A 19,325-nucleotide genomic window follows, 5' to 3' on the forward strand; every position below is an offset into this window, starting at 1 on the left:
TCTTCCATGTATAATGAAAGTTTGATTTATTTGATTTCACCGTATGACATTTTCTTTGGTTTCCTTGTTCATTAAATAGCCCACATTTTTCCAAAATTTTTCAGTAACCACCAAATTTGAAACCATTTAGACTGTTTTGTGTCCTGAAGCATTAAATTATTGATCCTTTGAATATTCTCATACCAAGGCTATTTTTAATTGATTTGGAAACAAAAATCACTATTAAAATTTTTAGGTTTTCCCTTTGTGTGGTACTCCTAATTTTCAAAGCCAGTGAAATATGAATAATGATCATTTGAATTTTATTTTAAAACCCATTGATTAAAGTAGGTTTCAATTATCAATACCAAAAGAATAGGCCAAAAATGAGATTGATAGTTCTCAGATTTTTCTACAAATTAGTTGTTAGTTTATTCTGAAAAATTTCAGTTCATTTTTAACCAATTATGTACTTGGCAGTGTGCTAGCTGTCAAAATAATGATTGGACCAGCAAGCCACTTGCCACATGTTCATTTCTGAGGGTTGGTTCTCATTTTGTACTTACTCTTCCACAGACAGCTATCTGAAAATACATTGAAATTTAATATTGGTCTCGTAATTCTCGACTTATTTTTTTGAAAACTTTTGAATGTCATTATGTGTCTTATCTTAAACACAAATATGCAGGATGTATATTTTTCTTAATTTTATGGTTAACAATTTAGATATGATGTAAGATAAAAATTTACCGGAGTCATATTTTTGCAATTGACATTTTTTGCAATTGACATTTTTCGTTAACAGTAAATGTAGTCTTATCAAAAATTTTATTGTTGACTTTGCGATACAATTTTATGATTGGTAATTGTAAACCCAAAAAATTTCAGATTAATATATGTGCACCATATTAAACATTTCCTCTTTCACCATTTAAAATATACTAAACTCCTGTTAAGACATCACTTTATTCCCATTGAAAATCTATTAAAAGAAACTAATGTTTTTTAAACAACTTGTTCAATATCCTTAGTTTTCCTCTCAATGATTCATTGCCAGGTATCAGGATCAGATTACAATCAACATTGCTGCTAAAGTTTGAGGTTTGCCTCCCTATGATGCCATTTAGGTCAGCTCTTTGTTGTGCTCCCTTTTATAAACATTACTAATGCAAATTTTTTTAAGCTCTCAGTAATAACTTCCGAGGGAATGTTATTCCATACTTCTGCAGCCCACTGATGGTTTTTTTCATTCATTCAAAATCATGATCAATTTATTCACAATAATTATTTTGTATTGCATGTTACTCAGCACAAGTGATTTTGTTGTAGCCTTCGTTGCACAAGCAATGTCAACTTCGTAAAATCCAATTTTTAAAATATAGAGGTGAATTAACTTGCCAGGTCAAGTTGAGTAGAAGATATCATCAAAGACAAATCTATAACTGATACAGTCATAGAAAAAGTGAAATTTTCAATCTTGGGGCAGGGGACATTTCTCAGTTGCCCACAGACCCCCACACACACATGGGCAAACATTAAAAAAAATGTCAGAATGTCAGACTGACTGCACCACTTCCACCTGTCGTAGGCCAATTTTTCAAGATTGCATAGCTTTGAATATCTGGATTCATGAGTGTTGAGTTGAAAATAGTTATTGCACATTAAATCTTTTGTGAGAATATTAAAGGAGTTGTTCTTTTCATGTTGTATCCACTTTAATTAACTATTTATCAATACCATAGTAATCAACCGTTAGATTGGTTTGAGTAGTTTAGACTAGAGCTCATCTAATTATTACTAAGCCCTACAGTATGTGAAATTTGCACCTCAAGGTAGGGGGGCAGCTCCTTATTCCTTTGCTGACTGTGGTTTCCCAGAAATTATTCTTCTTTTGCACAAAAAAATTACCCATGAGGTTGTCCTAAGTCACTGGCAATCAAACCTCCCATCTCCCAACATGTTAAAGATCTATTGGTCATCCTCTCTTTTCGACTTATTTTCTGATTATTCTCCATGTCCAACTCTTAAATGCCTTTAAGTCCATGCTCATCCTCTTACCTCAAGGGCCAGATTTGAATCCATATGACACCACTCTACATATTGAATTATTTACTATTAGATGCATTCATTGATTAATAAATAATTGAATTTGATTCTTTAAAATGATTTTAATGCAAACGAATCCACTCATTGAGTTGTAGTACCCACAAGTAGAGGAAGAACTGTTGCTTGGAGGGGCTTAGAATGTAATCAAGGCATGCAAAGTATCTCAATTATGTATTGTTCTATGGCGAATAAATCTATCTCTCTATCTTGCATAAATCTTGGGGTTCTAATAAATATTACAGAAGGGACTTGAAGTTTCATAGGTCAAGGATTCACAATTGTATTCATGTAAAATGAAAACCCCTGGCTTATTCAGCACAAATATGCTGTAGTGAAAATTAAGTAGGTGTTCTGATTCCACCATGTTAACATTTTTACCTGAAATAAATAATAATATTAATACATTTTATTTGCCCAAATATTATGCTACAAAAATACCAGATGGATGATGTGCATGATATAAGACATGTGAAAAAGGAGTTTAATATGAGAGGAGCAAAGTGAGATGAGCTGGGCAGTTGTGGTAAAGGGAAAAACTGATTGCTGAACATAATGACTGGAATGATTTGTTTCTAATGCCCTGTGTTTGGGCAAGTTTCACACCAAACACCATAGCCGTTTTGTTTCAATTTTATGAATAGCTTGAGTTGTATGTTTCAGGAAATTGTCTCAAGGTCAAAATTTGGTCCATTTAAAGGAAGAGCGGTGTGGAGATGCTGAGGTGGGGATCAACCAAGTGTCCCGCCTCAGGGAGGAGGTGGAGTTGCTGCAAGGTGCTCTCAGGGACATTGCCCGTGCCGTCATCCAGGATGCAGAAAGCAGGGAGGAGGCGTATATGGGTGGGGGAGGAATGGTTGCTGGAGCCTCACAGTCTGGTGCTGTACACCCCTCCTCATCTCAACATATGCACTTAACACCTACCGGACCAATCCCCCCAAGGTAACTCAACCTATTCCTCCCTCCCGCCCATCATATGCCAGTTATGCTTTGCTCGTATTTGGTGGAAGTAATGCTTGGACATATATTCCGTGCTATGCTGTTTGTTTTAAATGCAGCTATGAATTTCAATGACCAAATCACTGTGAATATTTTAAATTATAGGTGTGAGTAGTAGTCATATTGATGTTATACATTATAATTCTTATCAGTAATCTCCTGGTTGAGCTAGGTTTTGGATGGATACAAGCTACCAAATGGTAAAGCAACAGTTCCCCTATCTCCTCTCTTACCAAACTCAGTCCAAAATCCATATCCCATTCCTGCATCTTCCTCGTTTGCCTTACTTTCTCTCCTGTATCACAGTCTTCAAGGTCCCACCGCCAATCAAAATGCTTTGCATCCATTTTCCTACCTCCATATAATTTCCCCCACCAATCCCCTCTCCTCCCCCACCATACCTATCACTTCCTCGTTTGTTTTCCTTTCTGTCCACTTCACCTTCTCCATCCTTCTAAACACTCACATTTCAAAAGCCTATAATTTATACCTATCATCCTGCTTCAATGACCATGTTTCCACACTGTCCCTTGCTATGCTCCACATCAAGGTTTTAACGAGCCTTTTCTTAATATCCTTACTCAAAGGCCTTGTCATCAATTCCGATCTCCTTATGAAAGCTCCTTTGCCTAGTGCAATTCTTCCTTTTATGTCCATACTACTTTGATCATTTTGATCCAGAACACTTCCAAGATAGGTAAACTGTTCTACCTGCTCAAGTTTATGCACTCCTATTTCAATATTTAACTTGGTTCTTCTCTTTCTGGTAAACCTGCCCGCAAATGGAAGTGATTATGGAATGCTTTCAGGGTTTGCTGAATCCAGAGCATTTTATGAATCTCTATTTCTCTTGCATCACAGTGAGCATGAAATAATTATTGCTCTGCCATCCATCATCATGAGTCCCCCTTTTAGTCTTTTTTTCTCATCCAGCCATTGTCTCCAATTACCATTGATGCACTTAACAGCCTCATCACTGTGTACTGGAACATTTTTGCTGGTGGTGTCCGCAGTGTCAATTTTGCTATTAACTGCTGACCTGGTTAATTGGGTGGGTAATCAGCCTGTCTGCTAATCGAAAGATCATGGGTTCAGGTCCCACCTTGGGCATGGGTGTTGTGTCAACTCAGTAGGTCTATCTCCTGGGAAATCTGACAACAAGCCAAGAGGGATTTTTTGGGATTGCAGGGTCATGCAAATCACCTGAGGTGTGTGTAGAGCAAAACGTTTTTGTTCATTTTTGCTGCATGGTATGTTAGTTAGGGCATCGGAGTACAGTAGTACGTAGTGTCAGGGCTAATCAAAAAGTTAACCTAAGCCGGTATACTACTACTAATAATGTATTTCATGAAAATTATTGATCAACACTCAGGGTATGAAATTTTGTTGACATAAAGATTGTCATGCATTCAGCATGTATAAAGTTTTAAAATAGTAATTGTTGATTGTCCATAATTTTATACTTCCACCATGACATGCCTCAATTGTCACAGTTTGTTCAAAGTTGTGTTGAATTGTGTTCCAGGTCTCCAAAGAGAGGTGTTCTTCGCACTCCTACATCACCTGCCTTTGCTGAGAGCACCATTTCAGCTGTGCAAGCTGCCCTGCATAAACATCAGCTACAGATTCATGAATTGCAGGTCATAAATGGATGCAGCATTCTTATGTAGCTTTTAACTATGCATTTTACTTGCTTCCCACTTGGCATGACTTACACTTGAGCTTCTCAGATTTGATATTTGAAGATTGGGAGGTGGACTCTTTATAATGGCTATAATCCAGTAATTCAGAAAGAGTTTTGAGCAACATAATTTCCGGACGTTTGGAAATAATTATTTTTAGGAAACATTATACTTATAAGAGTGCAACATTTAAAGGTTTTAACTAGGAAAAATTAAGTGCTTCTATTAGTAAGTTCTTTCATTCTGCCCAAAATTGGCCAGACTGAACTTTGACCAACTTGAAGATTTAATTTACTGGGTTCGGACATTTACTGATATTCAGATTTTCAACAGAAGTTCTTCAGTTCTTCAACTGAAGAATAGCTAATGCTAAGAAGGCATTCATGAAGAAGAAGCAAATAATACAGTTAAAGAATCTAGGTTGCAATCAAAGAAGCAGTTTGTCAAAATGTTCCATCTGGAGCATGTCTTTCCACGGATCAGAGCCATAGAACATTATAAAAGTGGACCAGAAATGCCTTTGAAACATGGTGCTGGAAAGGAGAATGCTGAAGATTGAATAGACAGGCATACTGAGGAATGAGGAAGTATGTACAAAGAAAAGGAAAGGACAATTTGGAGAACTCTCTCGTATTGAAGAACTAGATTGGTTGGATGCACCTTAAGGCACAACTATGGATTAGTCAGAAGTGCAGTAGAGGGGAATATCCCATGAGGAAGACAAAGAGACAAGTGCTTGGGATAAATTAAGAAGGATATAAAACCAAAAAAAACCATTAGGGAGTAAGGGTATCATCACTGAATGGAGAGGAATGGAGGCCTGCAGTGAACCAATCTTAAGATTGAAATACAGATGATGATGATGAGGAATAGGCTTTTTATACAAGACTTATCAATGTTTTACCCTAACATTGATTTGATTTGAAGAATTCAGTAATAATTTCCCCATGGACAGTATTTTTATCAAATTGATAAAATAACTATTCCATATTTGTTCACCTATAATTGTTGCTCAAAACTCACCAGACCACCAGGTACACATCTGGAATGTGCACAAAAAATTTCTCACAATCTTGAGAGGTCATCTTTGAGTGGTTCATCGCAGCATTTTTTAATTTATTTCCTGCCGTTGAAATTTTCATGAGTCGAAAATCAACATAACAAAAATGTGGAACTCTCAAAATAAAATTTACTTTAAAAAATGTATTTTAATGTATTTATTAAAATGTATTGTTTTTATGGGGATCTTAGTCCCATGTAATTATATGAAAATGGAGTATATGTAATACACTTTGCAAGTGCATGGATCACTATTATTGCATGGTAACTATTTTATAATGGAATTGTTTAAATTTATTTTATTGGAGTTGTGAAATGGATGCATGGCGTCAAAGAAAATATAACCTTTATGAAAATTTCCTCGTTAACCACTTGATTTTGTTGTAATTTAACCTATTTCTTGTTTATGCATGAAACCATTATGCATATTTTAAGTGCATTATGCCAATGTAATGGCAGAATTTTCCTTTCATTATGCAATCTTGTTTATGTCAGATTATTGATAAGGTTAATGGCACACAATCTAATGCAATTAATGGGATTTAAAGGCAATTTCCTGGCTGGTGATTTTTCAACTTCACTCTGCAGAAAACCCTCTCAGCATGATACACCCATTGTGAGATTCAATGCCTTAAATTTAATGAAAGCTAGAGGTACTACTGGCTAGAAGTTTGACATTGAGCAAGGAGTGAGGTGCTTCAGCTAAGCAGATTCAAAATATGTATTAGCATTCCCTATGGAATTTCAAAAGTTCTTATTTCATTTACATTTCCAGTATTTGTTTCTGATGTTTGCGATGAGTGGTGACCTAGTTTGTCCACTGTATTCTGGTACTGGGTCCTTGAACTTTACCGTGAATCACACACAGCCTTGAGCTGGTGCCCTATTCTGAATCAGACTTGCCAGGTTGGCTGATGCATCTCAATTTGAGTGGCTTGAGCTTTCAAAATGCTACCAGAATTCAGAAGTCAATACTCTTTAACTTTGATTGATTTCTACGCCTGTTCATATCAATTTTGCATGATATGGAATGTTAAGAAATATTTATTGAATAAATTAAACTGTTCCTGGTGATTATTGAATATATTTAGAGGTCTTGGTCCTTGGTCCCAAGTGAGAATGTTCCCATCCGTGGACAAGAGGGCCCCATTTATACCTGGAAAGGGAAACAGTGGTAATTTTTGAGTGACTAGGCAATCTGTTATCTACCCTTTATTGCACCAGCCATATATTTCATCTGTTGGCTAGCAGCCGATTGTATAAATACTTGTGCTAAAAAGTTAATGTATCGGAGTGTATTTAGTTACATAAAGACTGACATTTCCGGTTATTCTTACCTTTCTTCACAGGAGTAATATATTATATCATTATAAAGGCAATTAAAAATTGAAAACTGATGGTGAACTATACCATCGCCTTCCAAAACAACCATCAGGTTTGGTAATAAGAAATTTAATTTGTGGAGCTCTCTTTTTTGCTCTTAGAAAAGCATTTTGCACAGTTAACCACTTGATTCTCCTTTTCAAACGTGGAAAAATTGTGATTAAAAAACCCTTACATTGGTTAAAAATTACCTTAAGGACTGAAGCTGATATATGCAAATATCAAAAACTAAACTAGCCCAGAAACAACTCATCTTTGGGAGCTTCCTGATGATCAGTGCTTCATCCCATCAAAAACTCACATCTATTACATAACACTAACACGATATTAAACTTCTCATAATAAAATTCTTACAGTTAAGCTAAGTATTCATAACCTACTCTATAGTGCACAGGTGCAGCATAAAACCATTATCTGAAATATTCGTAATGCTGACTTATTCATATAAATATGGTTTTAGCCATCTCAAATACCAGGCCATATGCCTTTGCAACTCAGGGCCTATTTTTATTAGACAAACTCTTTATCCAAAGTCATTAAAAAAATTACTGGAAAATGGATGTGGCTCATTTAAAATGAATCCTTAAATCCTTGATTATACAGATACAATTCATAATCATACAGATCAGTGCTAAGTTAGATGTCACAATACATCTAAGTATGTTATTACTATTTTTTTACAATATTTTTGGAAATATCACAAAAATATCAGTATAAGTTTGTACAGAGTAATACTAATCCATATTATGCTGCAAAGCATCTAACTCATTTTCACCAACCAATTTTGTACAATACTCACAGAGCCTATAACTCGTTGGGCAATATATTTCTTGATAAAAAATTGAAAAACCAAATTTCACTTTATGTTATTTTATGCGTACTACTTACATTCTTTGTTGGATTGAATACAAGGGCTTTTAGGGGGACATCTTGTTCCTTTAAAGTCATTAGAAGTTCAGGATGCCTCAGTAGCTGAACTGACTAAAGCATTTGGCCTGAAATCAAGAGATATGGGTTTGAATCCCAGTGATGGTAAGTGATTGTTGCCCTGTGAAATTCTCATGCAAGGATTTCTGACATTTGAGGCATCTTGTGGATACCATACCTACACCATTTAGCTCAATATGTCATCACATCACAAGATGAAAAAAGATCTATAGTTAGACTCTCAAAATACATTTCAATTCATAAATTTTAAGACCAATAATTATATTCTAAAAAATTGTCTTCAATTTTAATTTTAGACTGATCTGTATTCTTTGATGTTATGGCAAACAGTAGTAGTGCATTCAGGTATACTGTTTATAAAAATTTTCTGTGGTTGATATCACGTAACATTTTCACTTATCCTTGCCTCTGGGTAATAATTGTTTTTGATGGAAGTAAATCTGTGGCCATAGTGAATTATAGCTTTAGTAGGAAAGGATATTATAGTTTTTTATTCCAAACATGAAAAACTTAGAGTTCTTACTCTACTGGAAAATAGTGGGCAATCCTGTCGTGGGCATAATAGTGGGTAAAACTATTTTGCAAGAGACATCATGCCCAATCATTAGTCATTATATTTTCTGATCACCAATCATTCCTGAAATTTAATTAACATCATATGAGTAAATTGAATCCAATTTTAACTCTTCCAGAGTCATTTGGCAGAGCCTGATAAATGTAAATTTGAAAATTGCAATCAATCAACATTGTTAAATCAACCAAAATGGTTAATCTTCTTTATAACACTATTTCAATGGCAAAGGAGTGATAAGACTATGTTTATTACAGGTTAAATTACAATCAAGTAAAGAGCAGCTTCAAGTTGTTAAGAAACAAGAAGAAACTTCAGAACAAGCTCAACAAGCTTTAGAACAAAAACTCACTGAGCTTACGCAAGAATTGGACTCACTGCATTCTGACTGTAACTCATTAAATCAGGAGAAGGATGTTTTGCAAAAGGCTTTGGACTCGTGTCGTAGTGAAAAGACTAATCTGGAAAAGAATCGGCAAGAAGTTAACCAAATGGTAGGTATTTACTTAGCATAATTACATCAGACCACGTTGAAACACTGGTTAAATAAGGGCATTTACTCATGACCTCCAAAGAGATTTCAAATCTTGTGGCATTGAGGCTCTGAGTACTGGCGCCAAATCATTTTAAAATATACAAAAGTGTTCATAACAGTAATATAAACCAATAATATTGTAACATACCTCTCCTTGGAGATGCCCCATAGAAATTGTCTTGCATGCCATTTTCCTGCTACCATATGAATGAATCAGGATGGTTACTTTTGTTGCCTGATCGGCAATTAAGCTAAATTTTTATTGTATTACCCACTGTAGACTATAATAATCCTAAAAGACATGATACCATTTGAAAATTGTCCCTTATTTTTGTGTTCATGCTTTATAGGGTTTAATTTACCAGCAATGCCATTGTTTTTAATCATTCATGTAGTCAAAAATATACTTTTTGGTTAATTATAGTTTTGGAACTTATCATTCTAAATATGATAGGTAGAGGTGAGGAATCCATTTAGTCTGAAAGGTTCAGCCTACCCGAAAATTTAAAAATAATGTTAACTTCTAAAATTCATTTCTCCAATTTATTCATGGAGAAGATTATTTAAATAAAAAAGCAGAAACTTTGTAAAAACCAGGAGCTATAACATATTTTTGCATATGTCTATTTGAGTAGGAGTCAGGTCCAAGAGTGCTCGCCCCTAGGCTGTCACAAGTCTGCCCGCTATGCACATGACTATTACCAGTAAATGCAGCTGTAATGGGGAAAAAGTTTTGGTCTCGAGCTAGGATAGGAGAGCATTATGGCCCAATTTTTCGGACCGACCTTAATCTCATTGTATTCTGTTGCTTATACTGCTCTGAGATATATGTTTACCAATGGATAACTATGCTTTTACATAGAAGATCTTATGTGATTCCATACTCCATTCAGTTTCTCATGTGAAAGAAGAAAATTACCTCAGGGAAGAGGCTTCAAAGTACTTATTTCTTGTGAAAATTGTTTGAATTGTCATTCATCGGGTGCATTGATGATAGTAAAATACTGTGCAGGGCTGTATTCAGCTTTTGATGTTCCAGAAAAGGATGACTGGGATTTGAACTCTATGCAAAATGGTTGGAATGGGTGGATAATTGTACATTACATTTATGCTGTGCTGGTACAACAGAATAGTTTTCTAGTCTGGTTTTTATTTGATATTTTGCAAAGAATGTAGCAAAACTTTTTCCTCTAGTGTTGCAAGTTTATGAAGCAAGGTCCAAAAAAATATCTATCTGAATACCTCTCAGTTCTGACCATGGCTTCTTTGATTGAGGAGGCTTTCTAGAAAAATTTCCTTTTACTGCTTCTCAAATTGATGATGGGAAAATTATTCCATGCTGATAATAGATTGTAAAATATACCTTCCTCTAACCAACATTTTAATGCACTCACGCAGACTGAGAAAAAAGGTGTACACCAACTGAAACTCTCAAAAGTGATAAGCTCATTCAGAATGGGGTATGTAGGTATCATGGAAGTGTAAATTATGGCAAAAATTAATTGACAATCACAGCAAACATACTCAAAGAGTCCTCCACATGTGTTACAAGCTTGATCTTGGTGGAAGGCCTTGTAGGTTCTAATGATCCCTTAAGGTGGTACTGGGAGGAACATTGATAATTTATCCTGAGAGGGTCATCCGTGCCAGATTAATCGAAGAGGCCAGACTAAAGATAGTCAAAGATACAAAGGCATCTGACTGCAGTGGGATGGCCCCTGACTGATGGTGTCATGCTAAAAACACTATTGAGAAAGGCAACAGGAAACCACCTCAATTAATAATCCCAAGAAAATATGCTGTGTCTCAATGAGGGATGTATGAAAGTAATAATTGGATAAGTGATAAATTTATCTTTTACTGTAGTATAATTATTAAAAGGTTAATTGGTATTATGTCTTATTTCCATGCTATTGTGAATTTTTCAACTCAGATGACCCTTAACCAATTTTTATATTTTCAGGTAGAAACTTTGAATAATGATTACGAGAAAATTCAAAAGTCTAATTTAAAACTGCAAAAGTTATGTGATAATTTAGAAGATGAAAAGCTCTTTCTTCAAGGAGAACTTGACCGTGTAAACAAGGATTCTGAAATAAGGTAACTAGCCAAAAACAAAAATTTTGATATCAAATCCCTGCCATTTAATTGGCATGAAAGCTATATTAAGGAAACATAATGCCTCTCAAGTTTATTACTCTTAAAGGGGGACTGTTCATGAATGAAAAATGTCTGCTGCTGCAACTTAAATTTGTGATTGTATTGGGAGTACTGTTTGATTCCTGACTTAAAGAACATGAGTTGTTCTATTTTCCATTGCATTTGTTGGAATTATATATGCACCAAATTTTACCAGGTGGAAATTTGAATATTCATACCATCAATACCATTGATAACCCACTGTTTTTAGGATAATCGATGGCTCTCTTACTTAATCTATTAAATTAAGAAGATGCAGAGATAACATAGCAATTACAGTTAGTAAAAATACAGGTAAATGTTTGAAATGGCATTGACTTTTTGGGATACCATTTAACTCTTGCACTATTGTAATTATTTATACATTTAGCCATTTCAAAATGCATTTCATGATTTTTTGATGCTAGTATTTCCTCATTGCATGTATATAGAGTAAATATTCTGTTTTTGTATTTCTATTTAAAAGAGAATATTTGCCTTAATTTATGATGGAGCTTAACTCATTCATTTGCATAGGTGAAAATGGAAAATGTTAATAATATTGCTTGAGTTTCTACCCTTGAATATTAAGAATGCTGGTAAATTTTCTACTTAATTTATTTGCTATGGAATGAATTATTTTACAAAAGGGCCATTTTAAAAATAACTTGTCTCATTTCCTGCAGGGAAATAAGCTTGCGAACAGAGGAAGAAAGATGCAGTCGGTTGAGAGAAGATTTGTTGACTGTTCGTGAAGAACTTAATGGAGCACTTTTGGCAAAAGATGTGTTGGAACAGCAAAGAAGTGAAGCAGACTCTCTTATGGCCCAAATAGAGAAAAGCCGAGGTAGGTTTACTTCATTAGCTATAAATGAGTCTTGATATAATACAATGTGTGTGTGATACAGTGTACATTGTGATATGATAATATCACAATGTACAGGGCCCTACCTTCCTCCTCTCCGCCCCCATAAAAGCTCTAGATGGCGATCTTTAATTGTTGCTGGCATCTATAGTCTTGAATTAGACAGGCCTTTGTATGTGGTATAGGTGTTGAGAATCGATGACCTTGGAGTTTGATGATTTAAACAGAATTTAATGTCAGATTAATTTGATTAATGTGCATTATTAATGAACTTGATATTACATATTAATATTTATGGGTTGCGGTAGTCCAGCATTGGACTACTGACCAGAGGGCCCAAGTTCGATTCCCGGGCAAGCCTCTTTTGGTATTCTCAGCTCCACCCAAGCTGTGTGATTTTTTGGGTACCAGATCTTCCTGGGAAACCATAACTGATACAGGGAAAGGAATTGGCCCCCCTACCATGATCCATGAATTTCACACGCCGTCGGGCTTAGTGCTGGGTGAACTCTACCATCACCTACCAAACTGACCTTTGAGTTAATTACTGTGTGTATGGTTTTTATATTAATATGTGTATAATTTTGTACATGACTTACAATAAAAATAGACTTAAACATGCACATTTGGAGGTGAGATGATCAAATTCTTCTCCAAGGAGGACCAAACTCACATCTCAAATCCATTCTGTGGAGTTAAATCCAGCCCTATGACCTGATCTTACAATCATGGTATGAGTGACAAATGCTATTTTTTTGCCAACAGGAGAACTAGAATTGGAGCTTGAAAGGGTCTTACTTGAAAGGTCTGATGCACAGGAAGCATTAGTTAAATTGGAATCAGTTTGTAATAGTCTTGAGCAAGATAAAAGGAAATTACAAGAGGAACTAAAAAAGGTAAAAAATGTTTCTAGTCTGTTTCTCATTAATCTCAACATTTCAATCATTTGACTGCTTTGACGAGTCTTGAGAGAAAATGTGAAAGTGTGTTTTTGTTCTAAGGTGGAGGAAGAGAGAGCATCTCTGCAAAGTATAAACTCTGATCAGCAGGGAGATTTGGGATCTCTTCGCAAGGAGCTCTTACAGGCCGAGCAAACAAGACTTGACCTTGAATCAGACAAGGTGTCTCTTCTTGAGAGGGTGAAATTTTTGGAACTTGAAAAAGAAAAGGTGACTATTGCTCTGCAAATTTAAATGTCTGTTCATTTGCCAAGCTTGTTCAACTTACATGCGTTTCATGTAGAGGAGAAGGGGTGAATTAAGACTGGAGATAGAGGAATACTAGTATATAATTTGAGATAGTAGTATATGATAGAGTGCTTAAGCAAAGAAAATCTCCCTCTACATGAAACTGCAATAAATGCTGAATGTAATGAGAGCTATAGGATGATTGGCCTTCTTGGTTTGTGCAAATGTTTAATATCAATTGAAAAACTATTATTGCAGGTAGAACTTGAACTTGGTCAGGTTTCTCGGGAAAGATCGGAACTAAGTGGACAAGTTGTGGCTCTTGGAAGGGCACGGGAGACTCTTTTAGAGGAAGCTGCCCGTACTCGCCAACGCCTCGACCAGGCTGCGGAGACCAATGCACGCCTCAACCGGGACGTTGAAGCTTTGATGAGAACTCAGGAGGAAAGGGGTGTGGCCCTGGCAGCTGCTGACAAGGAGTGCCAGCGGCTGACGGAGCAGCTTGCTGCACTAAGGGCAGAGAAGGAGGGGGTGGAAGGGGCCCTCTATGAAGCGCAGGCAGGTCTGGAAGCAGCGGATGAAAGGCGGGAAGCAATGGAGGTGGAACGTCAAGCACTCATGGTCGAGAGGGAATCTCTCCGGGGGAAGGTTTCAAGGCTGACAGCTGACTTGGAGGGTGCAGAGCAGCACAACAGAGAGACTGCTGCTGCAAATACAAGACAGATTGCTATGAAAGAAGCAGAGTTCCAAAGCACAGTGGCAAATTTAAAGAGGCAAGCAGAGGAGACTACCAATAAACTAAATGAGGAAAAGGTATGAAGCTACCGAGAATATGCAAGGATGCAATGCTAGCATCAAGATCCCTTTGTTATATAGCTCACTGACAACCATAGACAGTATTTCTTTGTTCCTTAACTTTTAATAAAATCGATTGAAGTAGCCAAATATAACTTGGCCTGTAGATCAAGGTAAATTAACTAGAGAGTTAGGATATAGAAAATGATAATTTTTGATGTGAAACAGTTAACTCATGTCTTTCCTGTGTTAATTAGGAGCAAGTGCGTGTTGCAATGGAAAGGCGCTTGCAGTCCACAGTAGCTCAAATGGAAGGCGATAAAGATGGTGAAATTGAAAGGTTGACAGCTAGGCTTGAGTCTTCCCAGCACCACATAGAAACCTTGGCTCAGCAGCATGAAGAAGCTCTGTTGAGGGCAGAAAATGACAAGCAGCAAGCACTTTTGATTGGTTAGTAAGCATTATATTTGTTTAATATGGAATTAATACCACAATTCCATTCATCATTTTGGTGATCTCTAATTTTTCAATATTTACTAATGAAATAATATAAATGATAGACATTGAAAAATCTCTTCTGAACAAGGCATCCCTTAAAAAACTTAATACTTAGTAAGTTTTCGTTAAATTAAAAATTTAAAAAAATATATATTGCCATTTTGGTTCTGGGTTCGAAATGCATTTCTGTCTTTAACTAGAGACTCTCATGACTGAAGAAGGCCATTTGAATGATCCTCTCTCTGAATTTTCAGCATTGTATTGAACAGATGATTGTAAAGTCAAGAATATTGTACGTAAAAATACAATGTAACATGTATAAATAAATTTCAAGTGTAAAAGATGATGTTATATAGGAATCTTTAAGGTGATCATAAGGCGTGATGTGTCTTCAAGAATTTTATTTTAGAGCAACACAGCTAAGAGTTATTTAAAAAAAGCAGGGCATTGCATGTTAATCATGTGACTCCTGAATTATAACTAGACCCCTGTTAACACATAACATACCTAATACTTTTTCCCCCATATCATATATGCATTTCATTTGGAACCAACAAAGGATTTTGATGAAATGTAATAGTAAGTAAGATTCATATGAATAGATGATGAAAAAAGTACATATTGAGCTTGATGTAAAACCAAATCAATTCAATAAAGAAGCCTCTCATCCCTTTTAGTGATAGACCAGATAATGTAGTACCTCAGAAGTGTGCTGCTTAGTTTATTTTTGATAAAAATTTTAATAATAATTTTTGTATGACTTTTGTACTATTCATATTTTGACTTTGATTTGCTTCATAAACTCTTAAATTATGTATACGCATGTTGGAGAATATTTGTGTGAGTTCTGTCATTTATATGCACTTTAAAACAACATAAATAGTGAATATAAACAAGTACACCCAAATTGAAAAATCCATCATCTAAAAAGAGGCCAAGTTTAGTATACTGGATATATGCATTGCACAAAAGTGAACAGGCTAAGGTTAAATTTAATTCATTCTCCATTTAGCCCAGCATGATCAGCAGGCTGTACAGGAGCGATTGGATGAAGTGAGGCGGGAGTTGGATGAGGCACGAGCCGTTTTAGATCGATTGCGACGAGAGTCAGCTAACAAGAGTGAGCAGGATAGATCAACCATGAACCAGTTAAGGGAGGAAGTTGCAAGACTTAAGTCAAGAATTGAGGAGGCTAAGTGAGTTTTCATGAATTGAAGAAGGGATTTTGGGATGAGAAGTAGTTATTTTGCTTGGAAACTTAATTTGTAGCTGTATTTCTTCATGTTTCATCAATTGAATGGAATGCTAAATCTTGATTTTCAGTTAATCTCAGTGCAGATATTTGAGACCACATTGGTCATTTCCATTTGGAGTATATTATAGTATTTTCTTATCTCATTTAATGGTTATTCCTGGCTATTTTTAATTCCTGTCATATTCATATGTATTTTTTGGTTATAACATTGATTGCATTTAGTAATGATTGATGATCATTTAGATTAGCTGCTGAACTATTTTTCATTAATTGCTTAGAAATTCATTCTAGAATTTGTCTACTTGAATTAGTCATAAAGTTTTTTCCATGAAAAATTTGCGTAATCCTTTATGCAACTGCAATGTTTATATTTCTCTTATTCTCTAGGATTACTTCTGAAGAGGACAAAGCTCGTTCTGATAACAAACTTGAAGAATTGAGGAAAGAGCGCGACACTGTGCAAAGCGAATGTGAGGAACTTAAAGTGCAGCTTCATTTGGCAGAAGATCGTCATGATGCTGTTCAAACTCAACTTCATGACACAACTCGCAAGTTAAAGGAAGGTAAATTTCATGAATATATATTGTTTTATTTACGTTTCTGAATTAGTGGTTCAGTTCCAAGAAACTGCAGGAGATGCCAGAACAGTAACTTTTTAACGGGGTCATTTGCTAAGTGTTTGGATTGTAGTTGTTTAACATCAGCTTCTTTTTTTTGTAGCTGTCCTCTTCTTTAATGTCAATATTCAATATCTGGTGTATATGGGTAATGCTAATGGCTTGCAAGAAGCGGATTATATGGCTTGCAAATGGTAATGATTTTGTAAGCCAGTCAATCAACAGATTACAAGCATGTGCAAATGCCTGAGATTTGACCATCCATGTCTTTAAACGTTCTAGAAATTGACTACTATTTTGTATCTCCATAACTGTATTCATTGTACGAATGAAGGAAGTCATCTCAAAATTCTCATGACTATCATCTGGTCATGTGGAGAGACAACATGAAGATCAGCAAAAGGTATTATTGGAAGAATGTAAAGATTTTATTTAGGTGTACAATAAATGAGCAACTTCCAGAGTGCAAACACAGGTCTGATCCATAAAAACTCTGTTGGCCTTGATTTCTGATATCCCCATCCAATGTAAGAAAGATAGTGTTATGATATGACGTAACTGATAGAATTGTAAATACTACTGCTGTAATCAAATTTACAATTGAATTTACATGACATTGACACTCTGAGCATTCCTTCTTAATGAATGGATACATTCTGGAGAAATATGACAATGACGAATGAAATGAGGTTTTAAGTACAGATTCAACTAATTTGATTGTTTATGGTTTTAAATATAGTATATACACAGCCATATTTATATCTAAATTTTGATCTTTTGTGTCGCATAAAATATACCACTTCATAAATTACAAAGTGTCATAAATGAATGCTAACCTATGTGCCAGTGAGTTCAATGCTTAAGTTGTTAGTTAGTTTTACCTCCTTAAAGGCATTTAATGTGTGCACTTTAAACTTCTACACTCAATGAAGTTCTTTTGCCAAGTCATCATCATCAGCAGTGAAGTGGAGGAAATGAAAGTGGAGTGGCTGTGATCTTAATGATTGTGGTTGCGTTAGAAGTGCTAATACATAATACATGGAGACTCTTAAACCAGATGTGTTTATCAATTACTTTTGATTATTTGGTATAAGTAAAATCAAGCACTCATTTCCCCAGTGTGCAGGCGAAATTGTACCCAAAAGCTCTTTGCTTTGCAACTGGAAAAAAAATTAAATGAAATTTTAAATAAGTTGTTTCTACTTATTACTTATGTGAATGCCTTCGTGTAATGTAGTCTTACTTCCATGATAATTATAATGAGAAGAGAAAGTAAGCAGACAAATGTTGGAAAAATAAGAACTGACATTCATTGTAATTTAGACTCAGCACACCACTACCTAATTACCTAGTGGACTTAAATGCTGACTGATGATTCCAGTACAGAGCTTTGTAATTAGTGCATTAGACAGCTAGTATTATATGGATGATTTGCTTTATGATACACATATAATCAAATGAAGATGACAGAAACGTGAAAACCTCTCATGGCCTGCTGTTCCTTTTGTTGATCTCGCTCTGGCCTTCCAGGCTTCAAGCCTTCATTGCTTTCTTATCAAAAATGGACTTTCTATATTACAATTTACATTGTATTATGCCCAGTAGAGCACCACGTATATGGATTAATTGAAGGGAAGATGCTATTAGATAATAAAATATGACTGATTTATGTAATTTCTGGGCTAGTATGATAACATTTTGAGGACAACATTACAAGAGGGGGACAAAACTCTTATATCTCATATGCATTCTTTAAAAATATGTAAATATTTAGTGTTTCAATCATAATTTCCTTGATCAAATGTTTCATTGCAGTTACTATTCCAAAAATGTCAAAATAGTTCAAATTAATGCTAGCTGATTACCTGCAATTCCCATACCACATTTTTATACAGTAAAGTCATTTATATACATCTAATCTCATTAGTCACTAAATTTGGCGCATAAAAACTTGTAGACATACAAAACGAGTTGATTTCAAGTCTAAGGATATCATGGCAATGCTGCTTCTTGCCTTTTAAAATAATTTATGCTGTATATTTTTTCAACCTATATATTAACTTGAGTGCTGATTGGACAACATTTCATAATATATCAAATGGAAAAAGTAGCCCAAAAATGTAAATGTCTTAGCGCATTTATATGTTTGGAGTGCAATAGTCTTCTGGACTATGAAGAACTGGGTAGCTCAGGAGAATGGGGTTCACCTGCTTTCTAGCATGGTCCATCTGAAAGACTCAGTAGTCTTGGTTAAAGATGGGCCAATAGCTGTAATTTTCATTTCATGTAAAATTCCAGTATAAATTATAGTAATATTTTAAAAAATTCCCTTAATTTTCTGGTAGTTTTAAGTTAAAGGCACATAGCAGTTAATGAAGGTAGAAATAAAAAAAGAAGTGGTAATCTAACCCTGGGTAATCCGTCTATGATACTATGCTAAATTATTTGAAATTATGTCAAAAAGACAGGAATTCGAGAAATACATAATTCAGCTTTCCTTTGCTATAATCTGAGAGGTTTACTATGTACATGGATGAGGCATGTTTGAGTTAAATTTGAGGATCACAATCAGCATTGATGTTCATTAGTAGTAGTTTCATTAATCAACTGTTTTGCTTGGTCATGAGGACAATGAGCATGAGTCTTATTTGTACCTAATTTTAGAACAAGT

At 35.2% G+C, this 19,325-nt stretch overlaps 1 protein-coding gene across 1 annotated transcript in view; it reads left to right on the top strand.

Moving 5' to 3' along the window:
• Positions 1–19,325, top strand: part of Root (ciliary rootlet coiled-coil, rootletin) — a 102,479-nt gene that overhangs the window by 59,589 nt on the left and 23,565 nt on the right. Inside the window, exons 6-16 of the mRNA XM_071583149.1 lie at positions 2,783–3,024; positions 4,607–4,721; positions 8,982–9,218; positions 11,223–11,359; positions 12,124–12,284; positions 13,068–13,198; positions 13,304–13,471; positions 13,748–14,302; positions 14,542–14,734; positions 15,795–15,978; positions 16,425–16,600. Of these exons, the coding sequence (XP_071439250.1) occupies positions 2,783–3,024; positions 4,607–4,721; positions 8,982–9,218; positions 11,223–11,359; positions 12,124–12,284; positions 13,068–13,198; positions 13,304–13,471; positions 13,748–14,302; positions 14,542–14,734; positions 15,795–15,978; positions 16,425–16,600 (2,299 nt within the window). The remainder of the gene's footprint in view (positions 1–2,782; positions 3,025–4,606; positions 4,722–8,981; positions 9,219–11,222; positions 11,360–12,123; positions 12,285–13,067; positions 13,199–13,303; positions 13,472–13,747; positions 14,303–14,541; positions 14,735–15,794; positions 15,979–16,424; positions 16,601–19,325) is intronic.

This window comes from Hetaerina americana, unplaced genomic scaffold (genome assembly GCF_022747635.1).
Source record: "Hetaerina americana unplaced genomic scaffold, ioHetAmer1.1.p SCAF_13, whole genome shotgun sequence".
NCBI lineage: Eukaryota > Metazoa > Arthropoda > Insecta > Odonata > Calopterygidae > Hetaerina > Hetaerina americana.